We start from the raw sequence: 15,142 nt of genomic DNA, 5'->3' as shown, positions 1-15,142 counted from the left end.
ATGCTTTTGAAAAAAAAAATCAGTATCATAGTGTTTGGTAAACTTTTATGTAAAACAAATGTGAAAAAAAATCGATTTTTCAAAGCTGGGTTTTGCAGCTTCTTGTTTTTGGCTTTTTTTTTTCACCAAAAACTGTGAAAAAAAACTGAAGCTGAATGTTTATTAAACACAAAAAAAAGCTCCTAACTTTTTACAGAATCACCTTGGTATCAAATTAGGCCTAAGTAGCACTACTCAAAATTAATTAAACCAAATAGAAAACTTAATCAAGGATTAATAACTAATTCTCTTCAAATCAATCTCGCGGGCCCCACATACTGGCTTGTCGTTTGGTCTCCCTCCTTCCCCGTGTATATAAGTGCTTCCAGACGTCATCGTTCTCGACTTTTATCTCCACCCTCACAAAACCCACAAACATCCAGACAACCACCGTTTCCATACGCACAGAGAAAGATAGAGCTTGGATTATGTGAAGATTCTGCAGAAGAAGAAGAAGAAAGCCAAACATGGAGGCGGCGACGCTGCAAAGAAAAAAGCTCAGAAGCTCCCGCCGATCAACCGCAGCCGCGAAGTCGGATTTCTTCGACGGCCTGCCCGACGATCTCGTTGTCTTCGTCCTCTGCAAGCTCAGCTCCTCCGCTTCCTCGCCGTCCGATCTTATCAACGTCCTCCTCACGTAAGTCGGATTTCTTCTTTTTCTTGCTTGCTCTTGATGAATTTGTCGGTTTAATTTTTGGAAAATAAAATAAAATATAGGTGTAAGAGATTGAACCGGTTAGGACTCCACTCTCTGGTATTATCAAAGGCCGGTCCAAAAACATTTGCAATCCGGGCCAAGAACTGGTCCGATTCTGCCCACCGGTTTTTCAAACAGTGCGTCACCGCCGGTAACATCGAAGCTTCCTACACTCTCGGAATGGTCAGTCGCTTAATTTTATCTATTTATTTTCTTTTCTTTTAATTTTTGTAATTTTCTTTTATTTTTGGAAAATAATTTCGCTTTTTTCGCAACAGATCCGATTTTACTGTTTACAAAACCGAGGGAGCGGGGTGTCGCTCATGGCGAAAGCCGCCATGAGAGCCCACGCGCCGGCGCTGTACTCGCTCGCCGTGATTCAGTTTAACGGCAGCGGCTACTCCAAGAATGATAAGGACCTGCGCGCTGGCGTGGCTCTCTGCGCTCGAGCCGCTTCCCTCGGCCACGTCGACGGGCTTCGCGAGCTCGGCCATTGCCTCCAGGACGGTTACGGAGTCAAGCAGAACGTCACCGAGGGACGCCGCTTGCTTGTCCAGGCCAACGCGCGGGAGCTCGCGTCCGTTCTACGCTCCTCCGCGGCGTGGCGGTCCCACCATTACCAGCACTTCTACGCCTGCCTGACGGGTCTGGTCAGCTGCCCGCTGCTGAGCGACTTCGGGTGCAACGTCCCGCCTCCGGAGCTCCACCCGGCGAACCGGTTTATGAGGGAGTGGTTCGGGTCGGGGCGGTGGATGGCGGGGCAGGGAATGAGGCTGTGCTCGCACGTGGGGTGCGGGCGGCCCGAGACGAGGCCGCACGAGTTTAGGAGGTGCTCGGTTTGCGGGACGGTGAATTATTGCTCGCGTGGGTGTCAAGCGCTGGATTGGAAGCTGCGACACAAAGTCAAGTGTAAGCCGATCGAACGGCGGCTGGCGGTTGACGGTGAGGCAGTGGAGGAGTTGGGGGGACTGGTGGAGGGTGAAGAAGGTGACAATGTGGCCGTTGGTTAATGAATTGATATAATGGAAAAGAAAAATATGCGTTTTTATTTTATATGTTTTTTGTTGTTGGTTAAAAATAAAAATAAAAATTACAGATGTATATTGTGTCATATATAGAAAGGGGTTAAATAGTATTCTGTATTGGACTTGTTTTTTTTTCTTTTTCCAATTTATAATTGGGGAAGGGAAAAGTTTGGCTAAGGCACACAATAAACAACCTAATTTAGTATCGAATTCACTATTTACGATATTCGAACCTAAGATCTCTTGTACTTCTTACTTACAAGTAAAAAGAAATATAATACTGAGTGGCTATATTGGACTTGATAATAATAGGTTAACCCCACAAAAACAGACACAAATCATCTTCGGATTTGAGCCTAGGGATCAATACATCCGGACCATTGAAATTTGATTTAACGGCTACAAACATATAACTCCTCTAAAAGTTATAATAATTGTAGCCGTTAAATCAAATTTCAATGGTTTGAATCTATTGATCCCTAGACTCAAATCTGGAGAGGATCTGTGTCCCAACAAAACATGCATGCAAAACGCAAGGAATATGGAGTTGGAGTTGTTCTATTCTATATGTTGTATTAGTGTGATGGTGTATAATTAGACGTAATAGGATTTGATTAAGTTGTGGTGACTTTTGTTAATTTATGCTAGAGAGTATATTTTTTAACACATAAGGAATCATGTGATGTTACATATTACAAACCACCGTTATCATGTGTTTATTAATACGTAAGGAATCGGAATATTGTACTTAATATAAATAAAAATTTTGTTTTTTGGATAACAAATTAAAATTTTATTTGGTAAATACTTTTAGTTTTTAATAAAATAAAAACTGCAAAACCAAAAAATGAAATTCAAAGCCAAATTCTAGAAAAAAATTTGTACAGGGCTTGGTTTGCCACTAGATTTCGTTAAGTGACACTACAATTCACTCAAAACTCGTCACGTGGCAAGTCAAATATAATCTATTACCATTTTTTTATACTAAAAATTTTCATAATTATTTTTTTACTAATTAATTTATATTTAATCTAATATTTCCGTTTTTTTCTTCTTTCCTCCTATTTTTTTTCTTCCCAAATTCCCCTCCAGTTTGTTTTGCCTTAGGTCTTCAGTGCTCTCTCCCACTTCTTTCTCTTCCAGTTTTGTTTCTTGCTTTCCTTACAAAAAAAAAAAAAAAAAAAAAAAATTCAACATCCACTCCAATTTTATCATGGAAAGCAATCAAGAATCTGTAAATTTCCTTTCGTTCTTTATACAATAGTTACTTTCATCATATGAACTTGACATGAATAATCCACATATATAGGCGTATAAAGGTTTTTTTTTCTCTTAATTATATTTGGTAGAGATGTACTTTCTTGAAAATAGAAAGCTACTAGGATCAAAATAAAGTGAAAGATAACAAATAGGTTATGAAAAAATTAACTCGATAATATGGAGTGTGCACTTTGGTATTTATAGAGATGAGAGAAACAGTGCAGGAAAGTATTTGGAGAGAGGAGGGGGAAAGAAAGCAAAGAAATTTTCTGAAGAAAAAAGTAGGGGTGGGTTCAAAAAACCGAAAACCGAAAAAAACCTAAAACCGAACTGAACCGAAATCGAAAAAACCGAAGAGAACGAACAAACCGAACCAAACCAAATTAATTAAATTACCTTTTTATTTAATTATTTGTTTTGGGTATTATTTTCTAAATCCAATTTATAAGTTAAAATGTGCTAAACCCAATGTGTTGCCAAACTTTAAGCTCAAAATATTAAAAAAAATGCCTATAAAAACTCTAAACCCTAACCTATTATTTCTCCCCCATATAAGGTTCTGGAACCAAACCTCCTCCTAAAGTACCTACATCCATCTCCATAACACTGTCTACTTCTGCCACAACTTTCTTTTCCAAATCTACTCTCATATAACATGTAACAGAATCCATAAACATTTATTTCGGGTAGATTATTTGCGTAATTTGTGATGGAAAATAATCAAACACACACTAAATAAATCCACCCACGCATTACTTTTACTAATCAAGTTGTCGACATGCAGTTACTAGCATACAACCCTGATATTTGAACAACATCATACAATTTAACTTTTCTAAGTCATTTGTACAATTTTGGTGTTGTGGGGTTGTTAGTTTGGACTTTGGAAGATTTGATTGATGATTTTAGTTCAACTTTAAATGTTTATTTTCATTGTCTTTGATTCTAGTTAGAATGCTTATGTTATGATTGTATTGGAGAGTTAAAATTTAAAATTTCAATGTTTTTCATTTTTTGAAGAAAAAAAAAACCGAAACTGAACCGGACAAACCGAACTGAAAAAAACCGAAAAAAAATGAACCGAATCAAACCGAAATTTCGGTTTGATTTCAATTTTGGCAAAAAACCGAACCGATTTGAACCGAACCCACCCCTAAAAAAAGTGCAGAACTTCATAAAAAACATGAACCACAACTGGGAGAGAGAAAGAAGTGGGAGAGACAATGAAGAGAACGACAAAACAAAGTGGAGGGAAGTTTGGGAAGAAAAAAAAAAAGGGAAAGTAGGAAAAAAAAGAGGAAAGAAAAAAATGGAAACATTAGGTTGATATATATAATATATTAATTAGTGAAAAATAATTATGAGAATTTTAAATAAAAAGAATGATAAGAGATTATATTTAAGACTTGTCATGTAGGGAGTTTTGAGTGGATTGTAGTGTCACTTAGCGAAGTTCAATGACAAGTCAAGCTCTACACAAGTTTTTCTCATCCGAAACTATTTTCCTTTTTTTGGTTTTTGAAGTGAAAACAAAAAGTGAAAAATGAAAAGGAAATGGTCATAGGTTACTGATTTTTAGTCATGTTTTATTGGCCAACCCTGGTAATAATACAACAACTTAACTTGGCTGCTGAATTACGAAATGGTCAAAGGTTACTGATTTTTAGTCATGTTTTACTGGCCAAACTTGGTAATAATACAACAATTTAACTTGGCTGTTGAACAATTCAGCATCAACAGCCACTTCTGCTTATACCTAATCCCGTGTGAACACATGTCCAAGTTTTGATTTTTTTAATCAAATGTCAAGGTGGTGAAGTTTCATTAGTTGGAAATGGTTGAACAAAATTAACCATATTCTTCCCAGGAATCATACTTTGAAATTTTGTTTAGTTGACAAAATTAAGCTTTTGTTTTTTCAATTTCATTTTCATCGTAGGCCAGCCAACCAATAAGAGGTATCTAGTGACGAGAGATTTTTCAGTGCGATCGTCATACAATGTGGTATACCACTTATCCTGATATAAATAGTGAGATATGTGTGTCAAAAAGTTAATAACTTAAAAATATGTGATGTAGCACCCGCGTTCCTGTTACAATTAAAATTTTCTCATCCAGCGACTCTTCAACTTAAATTGCATTAGTCAAACTTAACTGGGTGCTCACAAAACAAACAGATTTAGACCAACTTATTTTTTGGTTTGATTTTTTGGTCCAGAAAACTAAATTTGCACGGACAAAATGATCTGACGGATTGACGTGCGCCAAAAAATTTAGACTTGGATTATCTCTTCTCCAGTCTTCTTCTTTGAATCTAGACCCTTTAAATAAAATAAAAAACTAATGAAAATGATTTGAAAACTTTGAGTTTTAACTGTAAGAACAAAATAAAAGATAAAGTAAATAGTATTATATTTAACTTTTTAGTGTAAAAATATAGTTTTTCGTTAAAGTGAACAGTATCACGGACTTTTCATAAGAAGTTAAAACAAAAAGTTAGCGGTACTATTTACTTTAATGAAAAATCATATTTTAACACTAAAAAATCAAACATGGTACTATTCACTTTTACCCTTTATTTTGTCCTTATCGTTAAAACTCAAAGTTTTCAAATCTTTTTCATTAATTTTTCTTTAAATAAAATCTAATAGTTGGGAGTTGATTTACATGTTTAATGAGCCTTATTTTGTTAATTTTATTGATTTTTTTTGGTCAGAAATTTTATTACTTTTGTTCAATAAAATAAATAAGAATAAGGCTCACTGAATATGTGGCTTAATTCCAAACCGTGAGAAACAAACTTTCCATGCACATTACGGTCAACAAATTTGGGAAAGAGTTCTAACCATCAGCTTCTTTTTTTCTTATTATTTTTTACACATTTGCTCATGATCAACCAAAAAAAAAAAAAAAAGGGAAAATGGACTGATCATAAACTACATGATCAAGAGTAGTACATCAAAGATAACGACGGTAACGATGTAAGTAAAAAACACCGATAAATAGACTTATCAAACTCATTTCATGTTACAAGCAACAAGATTCAATCATAGACACCGATAAATAAAGACTTATCAAAATCATTTCATGTTACATGTAGCGGGGTTCAACCATAGACACCGACAAATAGAGACTTATCAAGCTCGGTGGGGTTTTCTAGTGTTGTAGATAATAATCTTCTTGTTGATTCCCTTCTAATCCGTCCTAAAACGACATGAATGGTTTTCCATATCTTCCAAATTTGTCGGGCAGAAATATTGAAATCGGAAGATTGAAAAATCACTTCCGTACAATCACAATAGGTTGTTAGCGTCTCGTGAGTTCATATGATTCGGTATTTTATCTTCCATGGTTCAGAACTTACAACAGACCCAAGTACAGAATTGAATACAAACATTGTGCCTACAAGTGAGTCATGATTCAAGAGACAACAACCAAATACTAGATGCTTACACTCGAGAGGGGAAAAGGTGACGCCGAGCATGAAGGTCCGCTTACCGGTTTATGGTAACGAGCGATACAAAATCTAGGGCTCCTCAAACTTGACTAAAATTTGGTTCAGGTATGGTTGATGTTTCCTGACCTGCAATTGAGACGTAAAAACACAGATATCAGTTAAGTTTCCGGCTCCTGTGTTATGGATAAAGGATCTGCAGGCACTGGCTGATTCATTAAGGGGCAAGGGGGGTCAGCTGACCCCCCGAACTTCGATGAACGTCCATAGACACCTTAAGTGCTGACCCTCCGAACTTCGGTGAATATCCATGGATACCTTGAGTGTTGCCCTTTTGAAGATTAGAGTTGGCTTCATACTTGCCCTCCAACCGACTTCAGGCCTACCAAAACCTGATGAATGTCCATGAATACCTTGGGTGCTGCCCCTTGCTTACATTAACATGTCTGTAGTATGCATTTCAAATAACTTCAAGCCTACCAAGACTCGATGAAATGACAATATGCATGCTATTTCTAGAATAAAAAAATTTTCGCGTTGCGCACGCTATTCTTACTGACCCCCCTAATATTATTTCCTGGATCCGCCACTGTCTGCAGGTTGACTCAATTGGATAACGCTCTAGAGGTTCACACAAGCAACCTCGACTCATTAGCGTTTTAAAGGGAAAAATTAGCGAAACTATTAGGGACTGCTCATCAAAACAAGGAAACGTCAAGCTGAAGAGATTAAAAGCCTAACGTATTAAAAGCCTAACGTTCTAATTTCAAAAGCATATGCAAAATCAAAATGAATTTAATAGAACAGTTCAAGATGTGAATGAGACACATACTTTCACACCAGCCAATGATAGTAGTTTATGGGAAGCAATGTAGGCAACTTCTGGATTGTTTAACCTCTTTTCCACAAAATATATAACTTCGGCGACTCCTGACTGCAAATAAGAAGCAATTGGCAGGAAAAACAAACTGGTTAGACACTGGCAACGTACCACATTGAATGTGCAAATGCTCAGGTTCTTGAAATTTTAAGGCAATAAAACTAGATTACCATCTCTTTATATGCTCATTACCAGAGTTTTAGCGGATTGGAGAGGGACTAGGAAGGGAGGGGAAGGCGGGAGGTGGGAATGACATAAGCATGGTTATTTCAGATATACAGAAAAATACAAGCACAAGGAAAGCATAGGAAGAACCTGAATGATTATCTTGGCACACTCATTGCAGGGGAACATGGTCACATAAAGCCTCTGCAAAGAAATAGAGAATAAGCATTCACACAGTACTTTCAGTCACAGAGGGCAACGAAACAGAATAACCACAAAATGGAAAAGAAGGAAATATAGTCAACCATCATTTAAACTTAAGCACATTTTACAACTTGAGTTTCTACCAAACATATCCAAGTAAAAGTCCCTCAGGGTCATCATTTCGTCAAGTTGGTCGAGGACAACATTTTAGTTCGAATCCACATTATAATACTAGGTCAGCAGATGGAGATTATATATTCGTAGTTAATGGGAATGGGTAAGTGTAACTAGAAGTAACCTGTCCTGCAGCAGAAGCATGATTCGTGTTTAGGATAGCATTGACTTCAGCATGACAAACATAACTGCAAAACGAAATCAGAAATACTAAGAGAAATAACCAGAGATTTGAAACCAGTATACAATGAAAGCGCAAGCGTTGGATATGATGTGATAGCGGTGGGATGATAAATTTGACTAGTGCAATGGAAATAAAACAGATATTAGATTCCAACTTCAGAATAAGTTCAGAGTAAACAGCAGACCACGAGTCAGAAAATTAATATAAGAAAGCACAAACACTTACGGATACTTTGTCTCCAAAGGATCCCCAGTTCTGGATTTCTGAACAAGAAAGGACAGCTTTACCAATTACTACTGAGTACTGACCATAGCATCATACAATCATTCTTTTTTCTTTGTACAATTTCATCAAATAGCGTAGACAAACCTTTGCCCAAGGAAGCTTGTCATCCGAACAACCTCTCGGGAACCCATTATATCCAATTCCTGAAAAGAGAGAAATTGGCTGGAAGTCAAAGGAAACTACATTCGCGAAAGTTCAATGATCGTAAAAATCATAATCAATGGACAACAAGAGCCATACAATCACTGAACAATATACTACGATATAATTTATAATTCGACGTAATTTGGATGCAGAGGCCACGTCCACGAATCCCATACCTAGAATTACACCATTTTCACTCACCAAGCATGCTCCAACCTATACACCACAAATACAAAACATAGCCCCAATGACCAATCAATATATTGTCTAACTCACCAAGTTCTTATCAGACCACAAATCGAAGAAATGTGCAACACTCTCATTGCTAATTCTCAAATTAATTCCTCCTCATTTAATCACAAATTCATCAGCATGCATACATGAAAAAGCAGAGAAATATGACCTGCCTGTTAGGATCTTTGGATCTTTCAGCTGATAAAAATGCAATTGCCATGAAATAATCATCCCATGATAAATATCTGCGATCAAAACAAAAGAATACAGTTACAAATTAAAAACCCAACAATAATACGAGTGAAAATTAACCATTTTTGTAAAAATTTGTAACTAATTACTCATATATTTATTACTGCAATGGAGAAGTCTGACCAAAATCAAAGGGCTTTATGAAAAGTTGGAATTTTGGACACTAACCCTTCGCGCTTTGAGGGGTCGAAAGGGCTCTGAGAAGAGCATTTCCTGGAAACGACGCCGTTTTTCGACAAATCGAGTTTGGGGGACTGCCTCTTAGGGTTTGAAAAGAAGAAACGGCTAGTGAGCGCAGAGGCCAGGGCACCGAAAACGGCGGCGGTGGAGACCAGGGCGAGCTCGCGGGAGTTCATTGAATTGTAAAGGGAGAAACTTCCGCCGCACTGTCACTTCCGGAGAAAATTTCCAACTTCGAGTTATGGTGGTAGAAGAAATAGCGGGAAAATTAGGTGAAGAATTGGGGAAGAAACGGAAACGCGCGGCAAAAAGCGGGTGGTGAATATAGTAATAAAAAAAGTTTGTATTCATTTACCAAAAAATAAAAAAAATTTGTATTCTTACAAGTGGTGGTGGAGAGAATTTTCAATGTCGGGAGCACAATCTGGTACACCAAGCTTCCCAATACAAGTGATTGAAAATTTATTTTCAAGTATCAAATCACTTGTCTTATGAAACTTAGTGTAACGGTTCGTGTTCCCGACACACAGAAAATCCTCTCGTCTTTGTCAATATGATGTAAATATGGCTTACACATTAGTCCATATAAGAATTTCGAACTCACGCGTCATCAATTTATTGTTGGATATTGCAAACTTCTTGGCTCATTTTGAAAATCATCCTAAACCGGAAGGTTGCATAGTTAAACCTAAAATAACATAAAAATGGGCAAAGAACAATAACCCACAACATAACATTGTTAAAATTGGCCCCCATCTTCGTTAGTTCAGGTCTTGTGTAATGATGGTCTCCCGTGTCCTCATTAGTTTAGATGTGGTGGTGTTTGGGGTGACACTTTTACTTGATTGAAGTGTCTGTTGGTTGTATCCCCATTCATTGCCTTGTTCTTGGTTGGTCTACCATGGTGTATGCCTCGTGGTAGGCTTTCTTATTCCTGTTTGGCTTCTTAGCCTTGAAATGTGACATCCTAGCTTTCAAAAAAAACAAAAATAATAATAAATAAAAAAAATAAACAAACAAAAAAATTTTAACGTGACATAAAGGTTTAAAACTATTTGTCGATTGATAGAAGATGGCGGATTTGAAAATTTGGAAGAACTCTAAACCCATAAATTAACTGAAAACTTTCGAATGAAAAAATTCTTAAAAAACAACAAGTCTCATAATTATTTTCTAAAAAAATCATTGCAATATGATCACTTAAACTACGAGTCTTTTGCAACCATTGTTGTTACTGCTCACATTTTAAAGGGTCACTCCCACTTTTGACTTGCCGTAGGATTGTCCTCCTAGCCACTATCTCCCTAGGAGTACTTTAGGGTTGAAATACATGATAAGAGGTGTAGGGATTAGGGTGGGGTGGGCACTCCAATGAACAAAACTTGATGAAGGTCTTAGTTGGAGGCCATGATAAATTAATCATTGTCCTAAAGTTTGAGTGACCTCCATCACTACCCCAAATGAGGTGGGATAATTTGGGCAGATCCAAAAGGATGACAAGTATAGATTAGGGGCACATACCCTTAGCAAAAGCCTTCCCCAACTCCCAAACTTTCACACGCACCTTGTCCACCCCAAAACCTACAACTTTCCCCTTTAATGCAAGCTTTCCACTCGATTTTGATGGCAGCATCTCAGAGACAAATGGATACCAATAACTAGACCTGGCATTTTGGATCCGACTCGTTAACCCGACCCGATCCGTTAATATTAGGATTTGCGTGGATGCTTAACGGGTCGGATCATTAACGGATGAACCCGTTAAATAACGGGTCACTTTGGGTAAATCCGTTAGCACCTGTTAACACTAGTTAATTGATGATGTTTTAGTAATTTCAGTAAAGTCTTAACAACAAAATATAAACTCTATGCAAAAAAAAAATTGTTAATGGATGAAACGGGTCGGGTTAGGATGACTCGTTAGCTTAACAAGTTGAGTTCAAGCGACTCGTTAACTTAACGGGTTGGGTTTAACCCGACCTGTTTACAGCTACCAATAACTTCAGTTATCGGTGGGACTTGTCATGTCCATGACCAAAAACTAAAAACCTTTTGATCTTCCATTTCTATACTTTGACATGCATGTCCTCCAATGCCGTGCAAGTGGTACATCTGTTTCTTGGCATGTACATATAGATATATTTCGCTTGTTCCAGCACCGAAGTTGATATGGCCGAGTTGGTCTAAGGCGCCAGATTAAGGTTCTGGTCCGAAAGGGCGTGGGTTCAAATCCCACTGTCAACATTTCTTTTTCCCTTTTTTTGCAGCATTCCTTTTCTGATAATATGCATTTCTTCTTTCCCTTTTTTTATTCACAACTTCTCTTGTTTCAACTTTCCAATAAGTAAACGTGTCATAATATTGAAGAAAATAACTCAAAAACCATAGCAGCCAACAAGTTACATAAATTTTATTTGCAAGATGTTCGTCTTTTACTAAACGACAAATTTTATTCAACGATCATATATTTAACGTTTTGTTATTGACGTATTATCCACATTATTATCAGCACCTTATCTAAATCATCAAGGAATAAAGAACACACCTCAAATCCAGAGAAGTAGAGAAAAGTAGTGGGTTCAACTGAATGCCCAACGTTTTTATAGTGAACCTCCCTATCACATGATGTTTGTTGAAGAGATGTCTCTTTGGCGGGACCCGTCTGATCCAATGAGAGATTTTTTTAATATGATCGGAACACGGAGTGGTAAATTATGTGTTATTATATAAATGGTGTGTTATGTATGTTAAAAAGTTAATAACTTAAAGAATATAATTTTTCACCACTAATATAAAAAAAACACGTGATGTACCTCATGTGTTTCAATTACAATGAATTTTTTTTCAACTGCTAGAGAAATTTTTAATTATGACGGGAACACAAGTGATATACCACGTGTTTTAATAGGAATAATGATAAATTTTATTTTTTAAGTTATTAACTTTTTAGCACATATATCTCACAATTTATATAATGGCATGTGATGTATTATCATGTGTACTAGTTACACTGAAAAATATCTCCAACCGCTCAAGTGGCAGGATCAGAGACCCAATCATGGTCCTCAGCCTCACGTGCCAATCTGCCCGAAGCGTGGAGCGGTTGAGATATAAAAGTGGGTAGCTTTTTTTAGGAAATGGATCATCTTCGGATCCCTTTCATTAAATCATCTCAATCAATCAATTTGAGTTTTTGAAATTTAATCAAACTGCTAAAAATATAGAACTTTTTAAAAATTATAATAATTTTAATGGTTTGATTAAATTTTAAATATCTAGATTGAATGATCGAGAGAATTTGAAGGAAAAAAATCTGGAAATGATCATTTTTTCCTTTTTTGTACAAGAGGGCCGACAACAATGGGCCCACCAATAAAGCCTCTGAATCTACGTCCAAAAAACCAAACCGCACGTGCGACTGTAATTATTACGCGCCCTTTCATCATCCTCAGTCATCTCCCATAAATAAAAAAAAAGAAAAAAAAAAGAGGGTCAAAGAGATTAAATAGTGAGAAGAAAGAAGATAGAAGGGAAAAAAGGCAAATCATAACCCAATTACGTGATCCGTTATTTTTACTTGGGGGTTGGCTCTTCTGTAACGAACACTGGGATTCTCGTTGTTCTTAAATGGGAACGGTGTAGTGATATTTTTTATTTATTTATAAGTGAAATGTCATATATTCGATTCTCGTCGAAGATAAATTTGAATTACATTATTGTTAGTTCATTGTGAGACTTAACACATTCACTCATTTGTTCAAATAAAAAAATACAAAGGGATGTAAATGGTCGTTATTGCATAAATTTATGCAGAGTAACATTCTCTTATCAGATATTGATTGGTCAAACAAAATGATCAGACGTGTGAGATTTGTTGACCAGAAAGCATTTCTTGGATATGTAAGATTGTTTGAACAAAAACATTTATCGAACTATATGTCAATGTTATAAATGTCGCATATAATTTTAAAATATAGCATGTGAGACAGTTTGACAAGAAAATATTTTTCAAATAATTGTATGTCAAATATCCTCAATCTTCACTAGCACTAATTATGCCTTGTTTGTAGGTGGCTTTCTACCACAGTGGTGGAGACGAGTGCTGTCTTTGCACCACGACGTGTGTTCAAATTTCGTTGGCTCCCTAATCTAACAAATCTATTGTTTGACAAAAAAAAAATTATGCATTCTTTGATTGATTAATCTCCCTTGAATGCTTAATATTGAAATAATATAATGTGAGACTGTTTTTTACAATAGATTGATTAATTTCTTGGACTACCATCTCTTGATTAGGTTTTTTTTTAACTTTCTAGATTACCTTTCTGAGTTCCATTATCCCTATTAATCCAGAAATTAACGTTAAACATGGGCATGATGGTAATTTGGGCTTGCTCTAGTTTTGTGTGTGTGTGTGTATATAGGGCACGCAACTTTTGGCATCTCACACAAACTGTTTTTGCATCAGTCATATCTGTAATAAAAACCCTTCATTTGCTTCTTTTTATTTCCAATGGAAGGAGATGATCAAAAGGAGTTGCAGCTCCTCCCTTCTCCTCACTGGATGACATCTCTGCCGTCGGATTCTTCCATAAGATATCGTCGATCAAAGTCAGCAGCGCAGGAAGGGCCTAATGATTCCCAGCTTGACCTACAATTATCAATCAGTGTAAGGCCAGCCAAACCTTCTTCCTCGGATTGTTATGTCTTCGACAATCCGAATACTTCCGAGTTTGATGTCTTGAAGCCCAAGGCAGCCAGTTGCATGGAGTCTTTGAAATGGCAGGCGGCGGAGCAAATCAGACTGGCGGCTACGGAGAAGGCGTACGCGGAGCGAGTGAGGGAGCTCGCAAGGAGAGAGATGGAGTTGGCTCAGTCGGAGTTTACGCGTGCCCGGCACATGTGGGAGAGAGCGAGAGAGGAAGTGGAGAAGGCCGAGAGAATGAAGGAGAAGGCAATGCTTCAGATGGACTCGACGTGCATGGAGATCACTTGCCAGTCGTGCCGGCAAAGGTTTAGGCCGTAAAAAAAGAGACCATTTGGTTAGCGGATAAGAGACGGCAGACAGAGAGAAGAAGATCTTTGTGTTTATCTTTCTTGATCATACTTTTGAGTATTGGATTTTGTGGAATTTTTCTTTGGAGAAAACACAAAGAAAATAATTACAAATTGATGGATAGAATGAAAGTGTGAGACATGATGAGATTTGAACTATGTTCATTCGTGTGATGAATGTGTTATGTTTAATTTGTAAAATTTAGAGTAGAATCGGCCTATGCATGTGTTATGTATGTTTAATTTGTATTCCAACCGGGAACTGGAATGACACTTTTCTTTTGATACGAGGACTAATCCTCATCTCCTATTTCGCATCCTCGAGCAACTCTGAAGATGGTATACACCAGAGAGGAAAGAATGCAAAACTCTAGTTACACGAACCAAACTCGATCACACTTAAAGTTTGATATGAGAACAATTCTCTCCTCCTATTTTGCACCCTCGAGTAACTCGAAGATGGTGTACACCAGAGAAAAAAAATATATAGCAAAACTCTGGTCACACAAACCTAATTGGATGAAGCTTAATTAAAGCACAATCTTTATATGCTGCATAATTCTGTCTGATAAATTTATTGGAATGATTGCGGAACTCGAATGAACTACGTGTTGTTTAATTATCTGGAGGCTACAAGATAATTTCAGAAAAATTACATATACAAATATGAATCTGGATCCAATATTTGTGCTTCTATAAATGCCAAGAAGCTTGACTTTTTAAGCTTCCATATCTGGCATGTTGACTCGGCCAACTGCAAACAAATTTACTCAGTTCATCAATCATTTTCTTAATTAAAGAGAATAATTTTAATTAAGCTAATTGCATTTGACTGACTGAACCATCATGACATTAGATTGGGCAAGATTGCATGGAATTCAGAGCAAAGAATAAGTGTCCTCTTTTATCA

At 36.9% G+C, this 15,142-nt stretch overlaps 3 protein-coding genes and 1 non-coding gene across 4 annotated transcripts; 3 read left to right on the top strand and 1 right to left on the bottom strand.

The window, feature by feature from the left end:
• Positions 1-369: 369 nt before the first annotated feature.
• LOC126600965 (F-box protein At1g67340-like) lies at positions 370-1,878 on the top strand. The gene is made up of 3 exons (XM_050267658.1): positions 370-676; positions 757-919; positions 1,015-1,878. Exons 1-3 carry the CDS (start codon positions 507-509, stop codon positions 1,744-1,746), a joined length of 1,065 nt encoding a protein of 354 aa, XP_050123615.1. The 5' UTR covers positions 370-506; the 3' UTR covers positions 1,747-1,878.
• Positions 1,879-6,226: 4,348 nt separating this feature from the next.
• LOC126598616 (uncharacterized) lies at positions 6,227-9,499 on the bottom strand. The gene is made up of 9 exons (XM_050264982.1): positions 9,166-9,499; positions 8,915-8,990; positions 8,688-8,727; positions 8,452-8,510; positions 8,308-8,345; positions 8,023-8,086; positions 7,671-7,724; positions 7,308-7,409; positions 6,227-6,604 (listed from the first exon to the last, which is right to left on the bottom strand). The coding sequence occupies exons 1-9, from the start codon at positions 9,351-9,353 to the stop codon at positions 6,548-6,550; spliced, it is 678 nt and encodes a 225-aa protein (XP_050120939.1). The 5' UTR covers positions 9,354-9,499; the 3' UTR covers positions 6,227-6,547.
• Positions 9,500-11,340: 1,841 nt separating this feature from the next.
• TRNAL-AAG (transfer RNA leucine (anticodon AAG)) lies at positions 11,341-11,421 on the top strand. The gene has a single exon. It is a non-coding gene; the product is annotated as a tRNA-Leu (tRNA).
• A 2,220-nt stretch (positions 11,422-13,641) lies between these two features.
• LOC126600036 (zinc finger protein SHOOT GRAVITROPISM 5-like) lies at positions 13,642-14,529 on the top strand. The gene has a single exon (XM_050266542.1). It carries the CDS (start codon positions 13,691-13,693, stop codon positions 14,201-14,203), a length of 513 nt encoding a protein of 170 aa, XP_050122499.1. The 5' UTR covers positions 13,642-13,690; the 3' UTR covers positions 14,204-14,529.
• Positions 14,530-15,142: the final 613 nt, after the last annotated feature.

Source organism: Malus sylvestris, chromosome 14 (assembly GCF_916048215.2).
Source record: "Malus sylvestris chromosome 14, drMalSylv7.2, whole genome shotgun sequence".
Classification (NCBI taxonomy): domain Eukaryota; kingdom Viridiplantae; phylum Streptophyta; class Magnoliopsida; order Rosales; family Rosaceae; genus Malus; species Malus sylvestris.
Note: the sequence above shows the minus strand (reverse complement) of the source record. Positions and strands in the feature narration are given on the sequence as shown.

Excerpts from the sequence above, each read along its gene's own strand:
- LOC126600965 (XM_050267658.1), top strand. The coding sequence starts at position 507 with ATGGAGGCGGCGACGCTGCAAAGAAAAAAGCTCAGAAGCTCCCGCCGA. Across the intron at positions 677-756 it reads CTTATCAACGTCCTCCTCAC|GTGTAAGAGATTGAACCGGT; the intron begins GTAAGTCGGATT and ends AATAAAATATAG. Across the intron at positions 920-1,014 it reads CTTCCTACACTCTCGGAATG|ATCCGATTTTACTGTTTACA; the intron begins GTCAGTCGCTTA and ends TTTTCGCAACAG.
- LOC126598616 (XM_050264982.1), bottom strand. The coding sequence starts at position 9,353 with ATGAACTCCCGCGAGCTCGCCCTGGTCTCCACCGCCGCCGTTTTCGGT. Across the intron at positions 8,728-8,914 it reads CCAAAGATCCTAACAGGCAG|GTTGGAGCATGCTTGGTGAG; the intron begins GTCATATTTCTC and ends TGTGGTGTATAG. Across the intron at positions 8,346-8,451 it reads ACAAGCTTCCTTGGGCAAAG|AAATCCAGAACTGGGGATCC; the intron begins GTTTGTCTACGC and ends TTTCTTGTTCAG.
- LOC126600036 (XM_050266542.1), top strand. The coding sequence starts at position 13,691 with ATGGAAGGAGATGATCAAAAGGAGTTGCAGCTCCTCCCTTCTCCTCAC.